This window comes from Lipotes vexillifer, unplaced genomic scaffold, assembly GCF_000442215.2.
Source record: "Lipotes vexillifer unplaced genomic scaffold, Lipotes_vexillifer_v1.1 scaffold168, whole genome shotgun sequence".
Classification (NCBI taxonomy): domain Eukaryota; kingdom Metazoa; phylum Chordata; class Mammalia; order Artiodactyla; family Lipotidae; genus Lipotes; species Lipotes vexillifer.
Window position 1 is genome coordinate 2,291,364 of NW_006773947.1, and position 20,664 is coordinate 2,312,027.

Genomic DNA, 20,664 nt, shown 5'->3' on the forward strand with positions numbered 1-20,664 from the left:
GGCTATGTGGTCTGAATGAACGCAAACCAGAGCAGCCACCAGAGCAAACAGCCATCAGTGACCAGGGATGGCACATCAGCACAGTGCTTCTGAACTCAGCACCTGGACAGGCCTAAGGAGCTCCGTGTTCACCTGGAATTTCTCTGACAGTGGAAATAATCCTGCCTCATAAAGCATTTTTCTGCCTGTGCGGATTCTCACAAAGGCTTGTACAGGCCAAGCTGGAAGCATCCAAGTCTTCTGTCAGCAGCTGAGTAAGCTCACCCGCTGTGAGAATCACAAAGGAAGTTCTCACGCCTGATGGTACGTTTATGGCCCAATTACTCGAAGAAAGGCCAAACCTGAGCACTATGAGAATGTAGGCAAGAACCAGGTATTTGGAGAGATGAGCAGCAGAGTGGTGGAGAGAAGCCGGGGAGTCTAGCCATCTCTGCAAGGCGGCATGTCTCCTCGTGGGAGCTCAGGGGCTGGCGACTGAGGCCTCTCATTAAAGAGCTCGCCCCTCGGCAGGGTTGTGAGCCTGCCTGGCCTGAAATCGGCTTGCCCAAAAGTCCCGTCACCTGCAGGATGAGCTCACGCTCCAGGGCACCTGTCTTCCAATGTGCACAGGGAGACCCAAGCCACACTGTCCACCAAGGCACCTCCTGCTGCAAGCTACCCAGACCATCCAGGCCCCAGCTTACCTGTGTCGAGGCTCCCCTGGGTGCTGCTTGCCCGGCCGATGGAGAGGCTGCGGTGGCTCAGGGTACGGAGCTGGGAGAAGGCGGACATGGAGTCTAAGGTGTTTCTCCGCGATCCAAAGGCGTTCGTGGGTAACAGAAACTGGGTATAAGAAACAGTCTAAAAGGTGAAACAACAACGGGCCAGTGATTAACCCCGGGCAGTGTTAGGTTTGCGTTCTGACCAAGCTGCGTTGCCACGCCAAGTTCACGTCCATATTCTCATGGCTGCAGTTCTAAAATCCAAGGTCCGAAAAATGAAATTTGTTTTGGCACTCGTTTGTGCCAAAACCTAGACTGGACTGACTAGAGGCCATCTGTAGTTTTAATTTATCCCACTTGGCATGAATATTCCTGTTATGGGGCAGAGATATTAGTGTGTCTGATAACAAGGTACTATCGCAGAAGCTGCTAGGACGTTGTCTAACACAAGAGGCATACATCGTGGTACTTTTTCTAATCCACCGAGTGCAGAATTCTAGAATATCAGGTCCCAAGAGTCTCGGATAAGGGGCTGTGCCCTCCCACGTTCCTCTGGCAGATGCTTTGTCTATGATGCTCATCTCACTTCATCCTCCCTCCTTCCTCTGTGAACACTCAACCTTCAGGAATGAAGAGGCAACACGTGTTTTTCTTTTCACCCACTTGGAGAAACACGGCTCATACACCCCGACACGTGAGCTCAAGGCCGATGTCATTTGGGCGCTGGGGTGACCAGCTGTTCTGCGGAAGGGGTGACGGGTAGGTCATTTGCTGCCCCAGCAGCTTTACCTACAAGCAAGCTACACTGGACGACTTCCCCAAAGACAGACACACTTGCATCGTCTCCATAAACAGGCTTTTGGAGTGTTTATAAAGACTGCCTGCATCCGGCACAAAAAGGTCAAGTTCATATTTCAACCTTCCCTCCTTAGACTTCAACCTAGCAGCTCAGTGAATTGTGGATGAAAGTGGGATGTGACAGCCCCCTGCTCGGTGGTCACTCTCTCAGGCCGAGGGACTCTTAGCCTCTCAGGACCATGGGTAGCAAAAAACACTGTCTAGTAGTGGGATTGCTGCCTGCCGTCACCACCAGTTAATGCATGTTCAAACCACCTGCCACTCCATCCTGGAACATGCACCTGTGTGCACTCACGCATGTGTGTGTGTGTGTGTGTGTGTGTGTGTGTGTGTGTGTGTGTGTGTGTGTGAGATAAAGTAGTCTCCCCTTACCCGCAATTTCAGTTACTCATGGTCCAAAAATATTAAATGGAAAATTCCAGAAATAGACAATTCATGAGCTTTAAATTGTGCACCATTCAGAGTAGTATGATGAAATCTAGCACCGTCCTGCCCGGGATGTGAATCATCCTTCTGTCCAGCTGATCCCATCCCTTAGTCACTGAGTAGCCATCTCGGTTATCAGATTGACTATCATGGTATCACAGGGCTTGTGTTCAAGTGACCCTTATTTTACTTAATAGTGGCCCCAAAGCACAAAAGTAGTGATGCTGGCAATTCGGATATTCTCTTACTGTGCCTAATTTACAAATTAAACTTTACTATTGGTATGCATGTATAGGGGAAATATGGTATACATAGGGTTCTGTACCACCCAAGGTTTTAGGCATCCACGGGGGGTCTTGGAACATATCCCCTGAGGATAAGAGCCAGTGACTGAACTGGTCAGGACCAGCATTAGTGGCAAAATAGCTGTGCTGCTATTTAACCCATGTGCACACCCGGGATCGGGGACAGGCTGGCGTCACGCACCCAGAAACGTGTCCCACATCGGGTTACCCAGCACGAGCGCAGCTTGTGGTCCATCACACAGCCTCTGCTTCCGGACCCTTGTGGTGTCTGTCAAACAAGCTGGTGGCCTGGAAGCCAGGCAGCCTTACCTTCCCGTCAGCGCCCAGCTCCACGCCTTCCAGGCCAATGATCTCTTTCAGGCTCATGGCTCCTGCTGACTGTCTCCCTCCATCCAATTTCAAATCCCTGGGGGGGACAAGCCGAGGATAAAAATGGTTCTGTTTGCACCCAAAGGAGCTACGGAGATGTCTCCTGACGGGACACTACAGTCACACTTGCAAAAATGACAGAGAGCCCTGCCGGATGAGACCCTCTCTCTGTCCCTCCTTCTCAGCGACACTCTGTGGGTAGGTAGTTCTGCCCACTTTGAAATGAACAAAATCCAATTGAACAGAGAGCCTGAAGACGAGAGTCAGGCTCAGAAGCCAATGGTTTACCGATGTCCCTTCCCGCTCGGCAAGGCCATCGGCTCTTAGCTGGTCGGCTAACCGGAAGCCAGGGGGAGATCAGCTCTCCCTGCCACCCCCTTATTAGATGGGAGAGAGAAATTCTTACCCTAAACAGTTCTCAGCTTTACTACTAGTAACGAAAGAATTAAGGCCACAACAGCCACCCCAGCTTCCTTGCCAGGCCACTTAGACAATGATTATCTTTCTATAAAAGAATAATCTCCAGTGTTAACAGCAAGCATTTATAGAGCACTTCACAATTTACAAAGACTTTCACACATCCTCCATTTCATTCTTTAAAGTCATCCTATCAGACAGGCATTGCAATTATTATCCTCTTTTACAGATGAGAAAAAAGAACCCAGAGCAGGTAAACAGCTCACCAAGGTCACCCTAACAGTGGGCTGTAGAGACCGGTTTTGCATCTAACGCTGTATCTTGTGCAGCACGTGGCCTCGGTCTGGCTGTGCCTCTGCTCAGGGGTAACTGCTCACATTTTCATGCACAATCCCCCTGCTTACAGTAGTTCTCAGACCTTTGCTGCATGTTAGAATCACCTGGGAACTTTGACAAACTACTGGCTCAGAGATACTGCGGGTTCGGTTCCAGATCACCCCTATAACGCAAATATTGCAATAAAGCGAGTCACATGAATTTTTTTGTCTCCCAGGGCTTATAAAAGTTATGTTTACAGTATGCTGTAGTCCGTTAAGTGTGAAATAGCATTATGTCTAAAAAACCAATGTACATACCTTAATTAAAAAATATTGCTAAAAAATGCTCACCATCATCTGACAGTGCAAGGTTGCCACAAACCTTCAATTTGTGAAAAAAAACCCCACAAAAATGCAGTATCTGTGAAGCACAACAAAACGAGGTACGCCTGTACTGTGTCTGGCTCCCATCCCCAGACATTCATTCTGATTCAGTTGGACGTGGGTGGCAGGAGTTTTAAACACTCCCCAGGTGATTCCAAATTGCAGCTACGTTTGGAAGCTCTCTCTTCCAGCTTGGCTCTACCACACGGTGCTTATCAGTCAAAGCCGCCCCAGGCTGGCAGCATCTTGCCGTGTGGGCTGGAGGGAGGCACCCCATTCAGGGGTGTCTCCTACAACCTAAGCAAGAATAAACAAAATGTAAAGGCAAGACTCTCCAGGCCAAAGGTGAAGGAATCATGGAAAGAGAGAGAGGGAGCCGGGTGAGAGGCAGGGAAGAGACAAGAGGCCGCCCCCTCCCACCTTCTAAGGAGGAAAAAAAAACTATTCTCTCACTTTGTTGAGCAGTCATCCTTGACTATGGGCGTCCCATGCGTGAACTGACTCCCTAATCCTATCTAATTAGTTTCCGTAAGAAACACCCAAGACCTGCATCTAGTAAGTACAATATTTTCTAAGGTAGTCTCCTTGGGAGGCCAAGGTCGTGTCAAGCTCAGGATTTCTCTGGAACCCCTTTTGGAATGAACACTAACGTCATGCAGAAAACAACAACAACAACAAAAAACAACCAACCCATTCCAGTCTTCAAACTTTATATGTATATATACAGTGCATGTGTATGTATGTGTGTTTGGGTGTGTATATATAATATTTTTATTTTATTTATTTATTTTTTGCGGTACGTGGGCCTCTCACTGCTGTGGCCTCTCCTGTTGCGGAGCACAGGCTCCGGACGCGCAGGCCCAGCGGCCATGGCTCACGGGCCCAGCCGCTCCACGGCATGTGGGATCTTCCCGGACTGGGGCACGAACCCGCGTCCCCTGCATCGGCAGGCAGACTCTCAACCACTGCATCACCAGGGAAGCCCTATAATATTTTTTAAAACCTTGAACACTTACTAGCTGAATCAGTGTCCCTCCATCCCAACTGACCAGATTTCACTGCAAATGACTTCAGGTATTCCAAACATCAAATTCACCCCTTAAGGACAGTACTGAACAGGACAGTAACCCACAGAATTGCAAATACTTCGTTAGAAGGTGCAAATCACCCCCTCGAGAGCCCCTAAAATGTCCTGAGCAACAGAAGTGCTCTCGGGATGTGTCTGAGTTCTCCCGCAGGGGCCTCCTCTGCTGGGGCCACACCCACCGAGGGCTCTGAGGTCCAGGCCGATGTGAGTCATATCACTTTATGAACATGCCATGCCAACAGAGAGACCTGATTTCCAGTTATTGGCCTCAAATCCAAAACTGGAAGGACCATGTGGGCTGGAGCAGAGCAGGGCTCAGCAAGGCCACCAGAACCTCAGGACCTCAGGTACCCAGACCACGTGCCCAGCTGCCTCACCTCCTACATGAGCCATCGGGGCAGCTCTCAAAAGACTTCCTCAAGCAATTAAGGATGGAGACGATGACTGCACCAGGGCAACTACCAAAGGGAAATGCCTTCAGAGCAAGAAGCCGACAAGACATGGAGGCAAAAATAGCGGTGGTGGGAAAGGATGGAGAGGCCCAATGGCGGAAGACCAGGGGCTGAGCTGGTACAAAGAAGCAGAGCCTGGCCTTTGGTTAAAGGACTCACGGCGTGCTTTTGCGGACTTACCGCTTTTCCAAAGCCTAACCCAGCAAGCACGTGCCTCAAATTCCCAGCTCCCAAAGAACTGTCTCCTTGTTTCCACTTCATCCAGGTGGAGAATGTTATTTAGGACTGAAACTAATACAAAAGCAGGGAACATCTTTATGGGATGAGAAGACCAAAATAAATAAGGAGTATTAAAATAGGCCCCTATTAAGAGTGCTCCTGTTGAAAAAGAATAGATACATGTATATGTATAACTGAATCACCCTGCTGTACACCTGAAACTAATACAATATTGTTAGACAACTATGCTCCAATACAAAAATTAAAAAACAAGAGCGCTCCTGGATGGAGAGCTGGCCACAGGCAGGTACAGAGTCTCAGTCCATGTCTGTATCCTGTCTACTTGGTGTCTGATGTGGGAAGATGCTTAAAGAAGTGCTTACTGAACGGAGCTAGTCTGACTCTTTGCTGGTTCATAAAGACAGCACAGAAGGTGGGTGTTTTTCCATCGTGCCCCTTTGCATCTGTCTAAGTTTGCTCCCAGGCTCACTGCTTCCCTGGGGCAGCTTTGCCTTTGCCTTTGCCAGCTGGCCCCTCAATACTGGATGCACACATCCCAGTTCACAGAACCAAACCAGCCACCTTCACTCCACACTCTTCTTTTTCACTCCTCCCCCCGTGGGAAATGGAGCCATAACAAAAGTTATACTTCTTGTGCACACATGAAATGCAAGACTCCTCTCCGTGAGATAGACCCCAAGTCCCATTTAAAGGAACAGATATTCTTAGACTGTCCAAGCACCTCCTGGACACTTTGGACCACACGGAAGAGAAAGCGTTGACGGGCAAAACTCCCCCACCCCTGACTGCGGGCACTCATCTTTTGAGAATTACTGTGCCCTTCTGCTTATTGCAGCCACCCTTCGTGCTGGCGCTTCGCTTGTATCTTTCTACTTTCTAAATAACTACGGCATGCTGAGAAAGAAGATAAGCCAGGAGAATAGTGCATCCACCCTCACCGGCTACTGAGAAAACACACACTGCTTATTATAGTCCAACAGAAACTCCCACAGTGAGGGAACCTCCTCCGTCTGAGCTGTCCCACAGGGCATCCACGAGCCCCAGGTGGCAACGGAGCACTTGCAGTGTGACCAGTTGACTGAGAAACTGAATTGTTAATTTTGGGTAATTTTAGTTAAAATTTAAATAGCCACATGTGGCTACTGTACTGGACTAATAAGTCAGCTTTTTTGCAGTGGCCTGGCCACTTTCTTCCCATTGCCTCTGGGGATGTCTCCATCCCAGGCCCCAGCTCACAGAAGAGGTCCAGAGTGGGCGGGGGGGGACAGAAGCAGGACCCTGTGGATGGAGCCAGAGCACACCAATGAACAATGAGCAACGGTGCTCCCCAAGTTCACAGCATTCCAGGTCCTTTGTGCAACCTGCAGGGGAGAAGGGGGTGCCCAGCGATAATTAAGTCTGAATTTCCCTCCAGCCTTGTAGAAGGGAGTTGATATTATTTATGTTATGTAAACTAAAAAAAAAATGCTACATTTCTTGTACACCAAAGCTGGTGCACCTGTATTGGTTACACTCACATTTCAGAAACTTCACTGACTTCACTGGTTATAAATAATCAAAACTGCTCTAGAAAATTGACTGCTTCGTGGTGGCAGTTGAGGGCACACTTTTCCATTTTTTCTGCCTCAGATTCAGGAAGGGGTTGTTACTAACTTCGGGGCTGCCGTTTTGGCGGCATTGAATTAAGAGTGCCCACGTACACACATCCACTTACACAGCCACGTGTGCACGGAAAATGAAACACATCAAATCTATTTCCATAATGTCGGTCTCTTTTAACAGCTTTTGAATTGTATATATTGAGACTCTTAGGATATAAAAAATACTTCTTTCCAAAGAGACTGACAAACTTCTCGAAGTGCCTTAGCTAAGTGCTCTCATAAGAGTTGCTGAAACGTATACAGTTGGCCCCCCGTATCCGCAGGTTCTGCATCCATGGATTCAACAAACCTCGGATCAAAAACATTTGGAAAAGAATTCCAGAAAGGTCCAAAAAGCAAAACCTGAATTTGCCCTATGCTGGCAACTACTGACATAGCATTTACATTGCATTAGGTAGTCTAAGTAACCTAGAGATGATTCAAAGTATGCAGGAGGATGTGCGTAGGTTATATACAAATACTATGCCATTTTACATAAGGGACTTGAGCATCCGTGGATTCTGGTTCCACCGGGGGTCCTGGAACCAACTCCCTGTGGATACTCAGGGATGAGTACATTAACAAGAACCATATGAAATTGCTGTTGTCTGTTTGACTTACATAAACTGTAACTTCACATCGTGACACCTAATTTACAGACAAAGTAACTGCTCAGGACTTACATGTAAGTGTCAAGCAAGCAAAAGACCCATGATCCTTGATCCCCACTGTTCTGGGAGCCAAGGGTTGAAGTCAGCCACAGAAGGGAATTCTGAATGGTGTTGCTGGTTCACCCAAAGAGAGTCGCCAGTGAGAAAAGAATTAAGCAGAAGTCCCAGAGGAGTAGTGATAAAATCTTGATGTTTTCTAAGATGATCCTTTTGCATTCTCATTAAAATGGTGTATGAAAATAGAAATATCTCTTGGGCTCAAATGCCAGCATTAAGCCTCCAGTACGGAGAGGTTGAGCTGGATAACAGAACTACAGCTGAAAGTAATTGAAAGCAAGCTGAAGTTGGACTTTGCTATTTCTTTGAAAAGCCAAGAAGATTATCTTTTCCCAGATACCTCTAGAGTTCAAACATTAATTTACTTATGTTCTACCTCCTTCTGAAAATGGAATGAAGGCAAGTTCAAATACCAGATGTGGATATTGCCCAAAACTGTACGCATTAAGGTTTAAATGCTATAGCTTGCGCTCAAGAGACAAACATGGTCAGTCAGATCATGGGAGAAAAACCTCATTTGGGCAGATGCACTAACAGACCACTAGTTAAGAAACTGGACAATGCAAAGGTCTGATTCCTTCCCTTCCACAGGCCTGGGTGATGCTACAGCTCCGACTTATTTAGGTACAGGAGCTCACTTCTCATTCTATTCAAGTCTGTTAACTTTTGCAGAGGCTGTAGGCAATAAACATGCTTTGAAAACTCAGCTCAAAGATTTTTTTTACAACATGTGGCCGATGGGTTGGGGAGTGGATGGCAGCGGTTCAAGGGGGGATGGGGGAGGGGCTCGCAGAAGATTGCGGGGAGATTAAAACAGAAGATGAAAACGCATTTGGGGACACAGCCAAACAGCAGTTGTACCCTTAAGCAAGGAACAGAAATGTAGGTTGGTTCTTTTTGGGGGTGTAAACCCATCCTTCATAGCACAGCACTGGAAGTCATTTAATGCAGCTCTCCTGAAAGCCTGTAGCTTCATGGCTGGAAACCCCCTGGACCTCTTAGTTTTGGCTCCCACGGCATAAAGTGAATGTACATGATTTCACAGTTGTGAAGTCATCCGGTCCAAGCAGATGGCCAGTCTAGATATCCCGGTGCCCAAAGGGGGTTACCCAGGTCGCTATTCATCCCACAATGGCCAACTCCTGATTTCACCTTGTGTAATAGGCAAAATGATCTTTCGTTTCCTTTTTTTAAAGCTCACTGAGCCATAATGCATGGAACTGATCAAATAAAATTCCTTATGAGATAACAAGAAATTCAAGCTAAGGCCTTTCCTTAGGGAGCAATGAACCAAAATTCCTCTTACTTAAAAAAGAAAAAAAAAAAAAAAAAAGATTTAAATCCTTAACCCCTGGGAAGTAGATGGAACAAGTGTGTGTGTGATCAATTAACTAGTTTCCAGGGCTTTCTGCTTCCGAGGTGGGGATGGCCTGACTTCTGTCCCTAAGCATTCCTCTCATGGAGCCCCAAAGTCAAGACCTTGGAATGCCAGCCCGGAGCTCCACTGGGCACTTGCTCTTTAAAGAACCACAATAGGTTGAGCACTTTGATGTGTAAATAATTTAAAAGCCAGTTAATTGGGAATGACACATATACACTAATATGTATAAAATAGATAACTAACGAGAACCTGCTGTATAAAAAAATAACTAAAATAAAATTCAAAAATTCCAAAAAAAAAAGCCAATTAAATATTAACAGGATTTCTGCATCCTACAAAAAAAAAGAGAGAGAGATTTGCTGTAAAGAAAGCAAAGCTTAAAAGCTGGATTAGGAAAGAAAATACCACTTGTGAGCTCATTTTAATTAAGAGATCATACGTCCACTGGAACTCAACCACACAGCATTTATCATAGTCTAAGTGGTCCTAACTGTTGCTTCTTAAGATACTGTACAACTGCCATCTTGGATTGGGTCTGCCTCCTTGTATCAGAGCAGAACATTATACTATCACAGTTCAGTCGATGGAACAAGGCCCAGGAATGACAGGAAAAAGTGAAATCCAAGCAGCTTTTAGTCCAGAAGCCCAGCCCCTCTCACACTCAGCACTTCATTGATGAACCATCCCTCTACCCCCCTTCGGTAACTGGCAGACAATGAAGGGACCATAACACAGCTTACACCAAAATCTTTGTCTAAAGGCAGCTCCTATAAACAGCGGGGTAATAGCATGATTCATCCATGAGCTCATTCCTGAATCTGTCCCTGTGTGGAAATATGCTTGGTGTGAGGAAAGAAACACAATTTGTGAATGTGCAATTTTCCACAACGAAAAGAGATGTTTTTGGGGGAAATGGGTGGGGAGAAGGGGGGGGATGGGCTGGGAGCCAGGCAGGCAGCATTTAGGCTTAGAGGCCCTCTCTAAAAATAGAAGCTGTTCTCTGTGTCACCAAATGATCAACTCAGGAAATGGACCCAAGAGGGTGACCTCATCTGAAATGCCCCAATGCCAAAAAGCTAAGGACATAAACACCATGTGGAAGCTGCTATTTTAAAACACGCCCCCTGAGATACCTTGGGCTCCACTGGGACGCCATTTTCTTCATCACATGGTCTCTGATACATTTATAATAAAACTAACCCAGTGACTTTCAATCAGGTGTGGTTATCTGAATGGGTCTGTACCCACACACGTCTCAGAAACTGTTTTTTGCTGAAATCACTAGCTTGGTTATTTTACATAGCCTCGAATCACAGGTTAACTGGGTTCATCCCTAATTCCTTTTGTTTGGATCCGTACATACAGAAATGCTTACTGATGTCCATATGTTTCAGGAAATAAGAGCATGTGGGCACCCACGTCACTCCCCTTATGCACAGTCCTGGGGCTGGTCCTCAATACAATGCCTGCATCTCCCCCTCAGCAGTGGGTTGTTATCCAAAAGCTTATGAGTCGGCCCTCTGGAACTCAGAATGCACTTCCCACTGACACGATGTTATAAATGGCCATTAGCCCACACAATGCCCTTTTGGCCTACAATGTAACTGAACTAGCCCAAGAGTACTATCAAGAGCTGTGGTCGCAGGAGTAGCAGGTCAGAGGCGGGGGTAAGAGGGTGAAGAAATAAGAGAAAGCTGGGCTTGTCTCGTGGTTTCCCGGTTTGGGGCTGACCCTCCATAACATTTTAAAAGAGGTCAAGTTTGCCTTATTTCCACCTCCCTCTCTGAGCCCCCTTTTCCTTCTCAGGATCCTTCCTTCCAAGCTGTTCCTATTTTTTCACAACTTCCTCTTGCTCTCTCTACTTCTGAACTCATAGATTCCTTTACAGCTCCCAGATTTTCCACTCCTGGTCCCATGGTGATGGCACAGCAGCCCAGAGGATGGGGTGAGGGCTGAGAGCAGGAGAAGGGGCAGTGGTCTTAGAGGTGTGGATGAGCTGTTGATCAAGTGGGGTTTGCCTACTTAGGAAAGTCGAGCATCTTGCTTGCGATTCATTTCATAAGTGGAGGGTCGCCAAGCCAAACCACAAATCCACGCTAGAAAAGAGAAGGCAATGACTAATGTGGATAAAAGGCAACGAGGCTCAGACAGGCCTTGGCAACTGGTTGAGAAAAGAGGAGCTGGTTTAAGGCTGGGACTCTTCCCAGAAAATGGCATAATTTACAAGCTTAATCTGAGAAGAGTGTTTACAGCTATGGAAGGTTTGATGTTTCAGTTACAGTGAAAAAGGCAGGGCAACATCTGTTCCTCTTCTCAGCAACCAGCTTCTAATCGCTTGTTTTGAAAGGTGGGGTTTGGCGGGGCCTCTTAGCACCAGCAAGAAAGATCAAAACAAAACAATCATCTTGTCATATTCCCTATAAGCCCATGCCCTAGGGGGGAAAAAAAGACTGGAAGGAAACAGACCCACATGTTAATGATGCCTTTGAGGTGAGGCTCAGTAATTTTTAGTCTTCCTTTTATTTTTATGTACTTTCCAGATTTTTAAAAATAAGCATGTACCATTGAGGAAAACAACGTAAAGACCAAGTAAAAAAGCAGAGCTGCAGATGAATCCCTTTTGTTTGTAGAAACACTCACTGGCTACCTCACCATGAACAGGATTGAGATTTGCCGTGTTGGGGCACACCTAGAAAGACTGATCAAGTAGCTCTGTGGCCAGACAAACATGTTACCAAAGTTAACATTTAATGAGTATCTACTAACAGGCTGGCAGGGTGATCAGAGTGTTCATACCTAATTTTCCAGTTAATGTTCTCAGAATTCTGAGGTTGACATTATAGCTGATTTTATAGGTGAGTAAGCCTGGGACCAGAAAGGTTAGTTAATTTGCTGGGACCAAGGATCCTGTCCGGGCCAGCTCTCTCCCATGCCGATGGCTCCCTGGCTTCAGGGATGGATAAGGACTGTGGTTTCACTGATGGGGCCATGAGGGACAGAGTGGACATGAGTGGGCTTCTCATTCCCACTCCCACTTTTCTGGAATAACTCTGATGTTAGGGGTTTTATTGACTGGTGTTCTGTGGAAACCTGTGTTAGAAGAACGGTTTTTTTCAGCGAAAAAAGAAAAAGTCTGCAAATCACAGGACTAGACAGTCTCCGAGTTCCTTCTAGCTCTAAAAGTCTATCTTCGGAGCTAAAGAGTGCCCCCTGTCAATGAGCTCACATGAACGGGCATTAGCTGGCAAATGGTCCGTGCCAGATGTCCTTTAATGAATTAGCTGGGAGACACCCCGAGGAGAACCTGCGATGCCCTTACGTCCAGGAAGGACTTCCACGCCCGCAGAAGTGGCTTCTGCTCATCGAGCTCAGCCGGTAGGCCTGCTGTTTTGAAAGGCAATCCATCCCTGGTAATGATTCGTGGGACTGTGGGCTCAAGTGCTGGTTATTTGACAGCAGTGAGCACAGCTTGTAGCCCGTCTTCAATCTAAGCGTGCCAGTAAATCCCGCCATCTTCCCAACACGTGCACTTGAGCACAGACGGCCACACTGGGCCACAGAAAGGGCAGGGCAGTGAGGACCAGGTTGTGCACATGCATGCGCATGGGTGGTGGTGAGAAGGACCAAGGCAGAGGCTTCGGTTCACCCCCCAGACGTGGAGAGGGGCTCCAGTGATGGGATGAAGGTCCCCCCCGCCAGCACTGACCTGGGAAACAGCCCTCTAACGCTACGCTAGATTCAATCCAAAGTGTGTCCCCTGCCATAAGCGAAAGCAGGAAACGTGAAAGGAAAATCACGTGTTGCTCTGCTCAAAATGGGGCTGTTACTTACACCGTGATCACATGATGCCGGTTCCGAGACGTTCTGGCAACCTGAGTTGACTGAGGGCCGGGTAAGCCAGCCACTGAAAGCCAGGGAACTGCGAGGTTGGCAGAGACTGCAGAAGCCAGGCGTGACCTCAGCAAAAGGCCTCGGCGCTCTGGGGTTAAACATGCAGGGTGCAGCATCTGTGAAGGAGCACCGCGTGCCTGGCTGGTGATGCCGTCCAGGCTGTCAGGAGGACGTGGGAGAGACACCTGGCGGGGCAGGTCGGGCTGGGGGACCTTGATGGGGCTCGGCACCTGCACGCGGGTGCAGCTGGAAGCCCTCTGTTGTCGTCACCGGGCTTAGCAACTTTCACTGCGGGTGGGACAGTTACTCGCAGGGAAGCAGAGTCCTGAGGTCCATGTCAGAGCATCCTTGTTAGCAGCGTCCAGGCCCTTCCTTCTGACTGTCCAGCACCACTTCTATGGAGATGCCGCAGGGACGAGGTACCAGGCTGAGGGCTCCTGGGAAACAGCCCTTGCTCCTGCTGATGCAGAGGGTGTGGCCGTCATTTGCTGGGGCCGTGATGTATCTTCATAAAATTAGCCACTTTTAATAGCCTGGGGACAGTCCTCAGAAACACCACTTCTGCTCGTTCATTCAACAAGCATCACAGGAAGGAGTACTGTGCACTGAGCACTGTGGAGACAGCTGTTGGACTACGACAGAGTCACGCCCTCAGCGGGGTGAGGACAAGCTACAAAGAGGTTAAATACACGTGCGAGCGCTATGACAGGCCTAAGCAAAGGCCCCACAGAACATGAGTGGATTCCTGCGGGGCCTGGGAGGGGGGCGGTAGGGCCTGGGAGGGGTGCCTGAGCAAGCGGCCTGGAGGAGAGGTCCGGGCTTGGTCCCGGCTGGAGGGCTGCAGGTTGGTGGTGCTGCTTGTGGCTGAGCTCAGTCCTGGGGTTTAGTTATCCATGGAGTCTGATTAGAACGTGTCTCCTTTCAGGGAAGCATGGTGCAGGGAGGGAGGGGACCCTCTGAAGACCCTTCCTATGGATCCTCGCCTCCCGGAGGTCTCCCTCCCAGGGCTGATGCTGGGTTGGGGGTTGGAGTCCCCTGGTGGCCTCCCCAGGTCCAGTTCGGGGGCAGGTGGATTCTGCAGGGAGTCACAGTAGCAGAGGCCAAGGCTGGCTCACAAGTCCCAGGAAGGCTGAAAACTGCATTTCCCATACCCCCGCGGGTGACCCCGGTTCTGACATGGGAACACTCAGTGAAGCCGGGAGACAGAAGTGAGTAACACACGGGGAGATCAGGGCGTCTGTCGGGCATCAGGTGGAGGCATCAACAGCAGCGTTTTCACAGGAGGAGCCCCAGACTGGGCTGCATGTTTGTCCTGGCTGCACGGCCTCCCACTGGGCTGTCCCTGGGCGTCTATACTGGTTTCTCTGTCATCCCCGGACATTCTGTGAATTATCCTAACTCCATTCCCTCCCACCCCAACCGTAAGCGATGATCCTGCTGTCTGAGTGTACCCGACCCTGCGCTCTGCCCCTCCATGCTCATCGCCGCCCCCGTGGGTTCAGGCGACAGGCTCGACTCTGAAGTCCTAAAGTGGAAGATGGACTGCAGGGACCATTCGTGCCTTTTACAGCTTCACACAGATGATGGATCCCCTACAAAAACTCAAGCCACATTGGAGGGAAAGCCTTTCCCCAAGTTTGCTCTTCATTACTGTCTTGATATTTGCCTCTGGTTGCTATAACAAAATCTGGCCTTGGAATTTTTCTGGGAACAAATAGGAAATAATTGGTCCGGGGGAGGGGTGGGGGGAAGTTCAAGACCCTACGCACATTTAGGTTTGGTTGTAAACACTCATTGTAAAATAAAGCATTGACTCATTAAATCCAACCCGAAACCAAAAAAAAAAAAAAAAAAAAAAAGAAAGAAACAAAGCTCTTAATCGTCAAAAGCCCTGTCACCAAGCCTTTTGTAAGGTGAAGACATATCTGGTGCTGCGAATAATAATCCTCTAATGTAACTGTTCGGCACAGTTTCTCAAAGAGAAGCCTTTTCTATGCATAGTATGAAGACAGTAGAAGACCCTTACCTGTCCCGGATCTGCTTCCTGGTGGGCCTGTGGGGTGACCTGGGCGTGGCCGGGAAGGTCTGGGGAGACGTGAGCCAGCAGCCCATCAAGGTCGCGAGCCAGTGACGCCTACACACGGCCCAGGTGTCTGCACGGTGTCGACACCTGGAGAACGTGCCTACCCCCCCTGCCCCGCACCCCACCATATGCCTTCCTGTTCTACAGTTGACAAATACCCACGTGGGAGAATTACACAGATGACTTTACACCCAAGACTCCACCCAGAGATGCCTGGGGTTTGCGGAGGAGGAGCCCAGGCTGCAGTGTAAATGGGCACCCTCCAAAGCCACCACCCAGCACCATGGCCACCGGGTCCCCAGGAGGTGGCCTTCCTGCGGCACATGACAGAGCTCCGCGTCACCCAGTGCACATCTGTCAGCCAGTGAAGCCAGCGTGTCACTGGTCCTGAGCCAGCAAGCCCAGCCCCAAAGCAGTGATGCTGCAGGGAATCCACTGGCCATTAGCGCTTTTGGGATGGCCTCTGGGGGGGCTCAGCTGGCCCCAAAGCAGCGCCTGCAGCCAGCCTGCCTGCCCTACCTCCTCCCTCTGCTGCTGCAGCCATGCTTCCCTCTGCCCCAGACTCTGCACCTGTAAAATGATAACTAGAGAATCTGCCTTCTGAGGTTGTTGTGGAAATTAAATGAGCAAATGTTTATAAAGCTCTCAGAACAGTGCCTGGAACACTGGAAGCATTACCTTTCAGCTTATGTTATTACCTGCATTTGTTATGTTCACGCAATATTTGATTACACAATCAGCTAATCCTAAGGAAATACGCTCTTTTCTCAGATAGCTGTACCTGCAAATCAAGGCAGGGAAGAACAGTTTGGAGACTGCTGTAGTTGGTAAGCAATCAGAAGGGTCTGCTTCAAGCAGGAGCTCTGGAAATCACTTTGTGAATAAGCCTATCGTCAGCTTTGTATAAATCTGGTAGCATATGCAAAATGACCCCAAACATTTCACACTGTTCTCAACTCTGGGTTGCTTTAGTACCTATCCTTTTAGCCCATACCAGAATAGAATGTACCAAATAAGACTGCAGAACGTCACTAGATCTGTACATTTAAAAAACTGCACAGAGAATTATTATTCAGATGTGAGGTCTAAAAGCAGCTGATGGTTGGTGGATGGGGAACGTGAACAGTATGTTTCATTCATAAACTCCTTGTTCAGCCAGACTTACAGCTTCCACATCGGCAAAGCAGACGAGGATGCGAAGACAGAGGCAAGAATTCTGAGCTGGCAGGATCTTTGGAGAGTGTAGTCAAACCTCCCCATTGGACAGTGAGGCAACTGAGACCCCAGAGAAGGCTTGGTGGTGGGTCTGTGACAGCGACATCCCAGGACCAGGCCTCTCAGCACAGCTCCCTTCTTTCTGTCCCCACTCCTTCCCCCTCCCCTCACTACACAGGCCTGAACCCTGCAGTGTCCTCAGCAATGGGATTACAGCTGGGATGGCGCTTTATGGAATTCTCTCAACAGGTCAGGCATTATAGGGACCCTGCCTGGAAGTTCATGAGCCAGAGTGTCCTCGAACATCCTTGGAAGTCAATGCTGAGGCTGGAATATCCTTCCCCACCTCTCTGACACCTCACACTTGCAATCTAGCTGAAGCGCCACCTTCTGTGGGGGGCACTCCCCAATCCCTCTGTCCGAATTCACCCAACTCTTTCCTCTGTGCTCCAGCTGTACATTGCACAGGACTCAACTGTTTGCTCTTTGGCTTGACGGTTAGTTTGTTTACCCGCTTGTTTCTGTCTCCTACCATTAGATGGTGAGCTCTATGGGAAAAGAGGCATTTTCTTGTTCACCACTGTATCCCTGGATACTGCCTAGAACACAGTAGGTTCAACAGACTTTGCGCGGTGAATGAATGAAGTCTGCTGTGCAGTGTTAGCACCTGAATGTCTACATGGAAGGCAGGCAGGGATGGCAATGTACTTGGAGGTGTAGGCGGGGCTGAAGAGACTTTACAGAGCAAATATCTGGCTTTTACTGAAGATTGTAGATTTATTGTAAACGTGGATGTTGATAAAGATTTGGGGGCAAAGCACTCTCCAGCGCTTCTTTGGGGCTCCCCAGTTGTCTTGGTCTGGCAGTTCACATGTCTGGCTTCCTTGTTCAATAATAAGCTCCTGGAGAACAGGTCTTACTCACCCCTGCACCCTCCCAGCCTCCAGGAGGGCCTCACACTCACTAGGGGCAGAAGAAATGACCAAATGCATGAATGCAAGAATGAATGGACGGATGGTAAAACCTCTCCTAACACTGTCCTGTCCGCTTTGGTCACCTGATGTTGGGAGCCAAAATAAGTATTCAGTTCAATTTAAAACCAAGTACAAAGCTTTGGGGTCAGGGTGGCAGGGAGGGTGAACCAAGATATGAGGGCAGGACTTGGGAAGCTCCAGCACAGCACAAGAAGCCAGAAAACAAAACCGGAAAGAGATAAGGCCATCCTGATAGATGCTTTCCATGTAAGGGAGGTTCAAGTACACAGTGGATGAACTTTTGAGTTTCCTGTTTTTAAAACTTTCTTACGGTGAAGCTGGAACTGTACATTGTCCCCTTCAGCGGGGGGGTTGTGCTTATCTGGAATAATCTGGCACATGTGGCCTAGTCCACATGCGTGTGTAAGGACAACGGAAACATGGGAGCTGGAAACCACAATGCCAGCAGGCCAGGGTGGCCGGAGTCCTGGGCTCTGGCGCTGCTGGGTTTGCTGTCAGTGTGAGTGAGTCTCATCCCCCCGCGGCCCAGAGGCCTGAGCTATGATGCACGGAGGCCATACCGTGTCATCTCTAGAGCCCTTTCCAGCCCTGAAATTCTAAGACTCATGTCCTGGCCACAGAGAGAACTTTAGCATAAAAGCAAAGGAATTTTCCACAGTGGAAAGGCATTAGTTACTATGTACACAGACTATCTTACTTTAAAATATATGCGTGTATAATTTACTAGGATAAATATTTTTTATTATTTGAACACAGCTGTTTCCCAATAGTTTGAAAAAATCATAATTATGATGCGGCAGATATTCATAAATAGGATGTCTGCTCATTAAAAAAATTTAAAAAGCAGAATGCTTTTCCTTTTACATTTTTAAAACTGAAGTGTAGTTCATTTACAATACTGTGTTACCTTCAGGTGTACAGCAAAGTGATTCAGTTTTTTATATATATATATATTTATGCTTTTCCCGATTCTTTCCATTATAGGTTATTAGAAGATGTTGAACATAGTTCCCTGTGCTATACAGTAGGTCTTTGTTGTTTATCTATTTGATACGTAAGCAGAATGCTTCTTAACCCTGCCACTAATTTACAATATTTTGAATTCTGTTCAGAGTTTCTTATGTGAGAACTTAAGGAGGATATGCTGCAGAAATAGGCATGCCCTTTTCTCTGTTGGGTATTATGAAGGACCCGATTATGTGTTTTGTTTCAGAAAATTAACCCTTCTGCACCATGGTTTCCTCATCTACAAAATTTGAAGAATCAGTGTGTTTGAGTTTATTCATGTCTAGGATGTAAAAGGTTGTGTCCTGTGATCCCACGCCCTGGTTTTTCTTCTCTATCTGTAGCCATCGGGCAGAATAGCTGACACATCCTATGATAGATCCTCCTGAAACCCACGAGGCCCCATTTCCCCGCATCCTGGCTGCCAGCTAGCACTTCCCTGAGGTGTTCAAAATGTGGAGGGCCACTTATTTCTACAAGGATGTCAAACAGAGATACTCTGGGTGATCTCTTCCCAGGTAATTTTAGTTACAACGCATCCCTATGGGCTTTGCATAAAACGCAGTGATCTTCAAATAAACGGCACAGGTAGTAACCTTCCATCCTCATTCTAGAGAGGACCAAGCACAGGCTCACAGAAGGTAAGTGATTTGCCCAAGTGAAAAACTGTAAGTCTCTAAGTTCTCCACACGAAGCCCCGCATTTCTTTTGCTGTAAGAAATCCGGGTACCCCACCTGCCTCTGTCTGCCAGGCGCTGTGCTGGATCCCAGGCACCCAGCGAGCCTCAATTAACTTCTGGGAGGCGGTTATCATAAAAGTCCCACTGCACAGACGGGTTTCTGTGAATACAGAATTTGTCTCACCTGTTGGCCAGAGAGAGTCACGGGAAGCCCTAGGCTGGACAGACTCAGGTTCAAATTCCCGTTCTGACAAAATATATAAAGGACTCATACAATCCAACCACAAAAAAAAACCTGATTAAAATGGGCAGAGGATATGAATAGACATTTTTCCAAAGACATACAGATGGCCAACAGGCACATGAAAAGGTGCTCAACATCACTAATTACTAGGCAAATGCAAATCAAAAGCAAAATGAGATATCACTTCATACCTGTTAGAACAGCTACTATCCAAAATACAAGGAATAACAAATGTTGGAGAGGATTGGAGGAAAGAGATCCCTTGCCTTTTCCACTGTTGGTGGAAATGTAAACTGGTGCAGCCACCATGGAAAACTGTATGGAGGTTCCTAAAAATATTAAGAATAGAACTACCATATGACCCAGCAATTACACCTCTGGGTATTATCTGAAGAACATGAAAATGTTAATTCCAGAAGATATATGCACTCCTATGTTCACTGCAGCATTACTTATAATAGCCAAGATATGGAAGCAACCTAAATGTCCAATGATGGACGAATGGATAAAGACCTGGCACCTATGTGCGCGTATGCGCACACATGAATACTATTCAGTCATAAAAAACCCTGTGATTTGTGACAACATGAATGAACCTTGAAGTTATTATGCCAAGTGAAATAAGTCAGATGGAGAAAGACCAATAACATATGACTTCACTCATATGTGGAATCAAAACGAAACAAAACAAAACAAATGAACAAACAAAATAAAACAAAAACAAACTCATGGCTACAGAGATCAGACTAGTGGTTACCAGAGGAGGAGGTGGCTGGGGGGTGATGGAAATGGGTAAAGGGGGTGAAAGGTATGGATGGTGACTAGACTCATGGGGGTGATCACTCAGATATTGAACTGTAATGCTGCACACCTGAAATTTATTTTTAAACAATTCCCATTCTGGCCCAAAGTTGATGTTTGAGACGTTAAGTCTTGAGGATCAGTGGTTTTATCTATAAAATGGAGATAAGCACTTGGATACCACAGTGAGGGGACCCCAGGACTTGGAAATAAGATCATCTTCCAAGAATGAAACTAACACGAACACTTCAAAGATGAAAATATGGAGAAGCCAGATTGTGTTAAAGAAACAGAATGAGCCCTTGGATAGGAAGACTTGGTAGTCACCTGACTGAATACTTTTAGCCATTATTAAAGGTGGTTATTAATCATATGTGAAATTTTTATGTGTCTTCCCTCTTGGTTGTAAGTTCCAGGAGGGCAGGAGCCAGATCCATCTTTCCCT

General features: G+C 47.5%; 1 protein-coding gene across 1 annotated transcript in view; it reads right to left on the reverse strand.

Moving 5' to 3' along the window:
• CABLES1 (Cdk5 and Abl enzyme substrate 1) overlaps positions 1-20,664 on the reverse strand; it is a 108,231-nt gene that overhangs the window by 19,844 nt on the left and 67,723 nt on the right. The window contains exons 7-8 of the mRNA XM_007448622.1: positions 2,600-2,696; positions 684-840 (exon numbers count right to left, since the gene is read on the reverse strand). Coding sequence (XP_007448684.1) covers positions 684-840; positions 2,600-2,696 — 254 coding nt within the window. The remainder of the gene's footprint in view (positions 1-683; positions 841-2,599; positions 2,697-20,664) is intronic.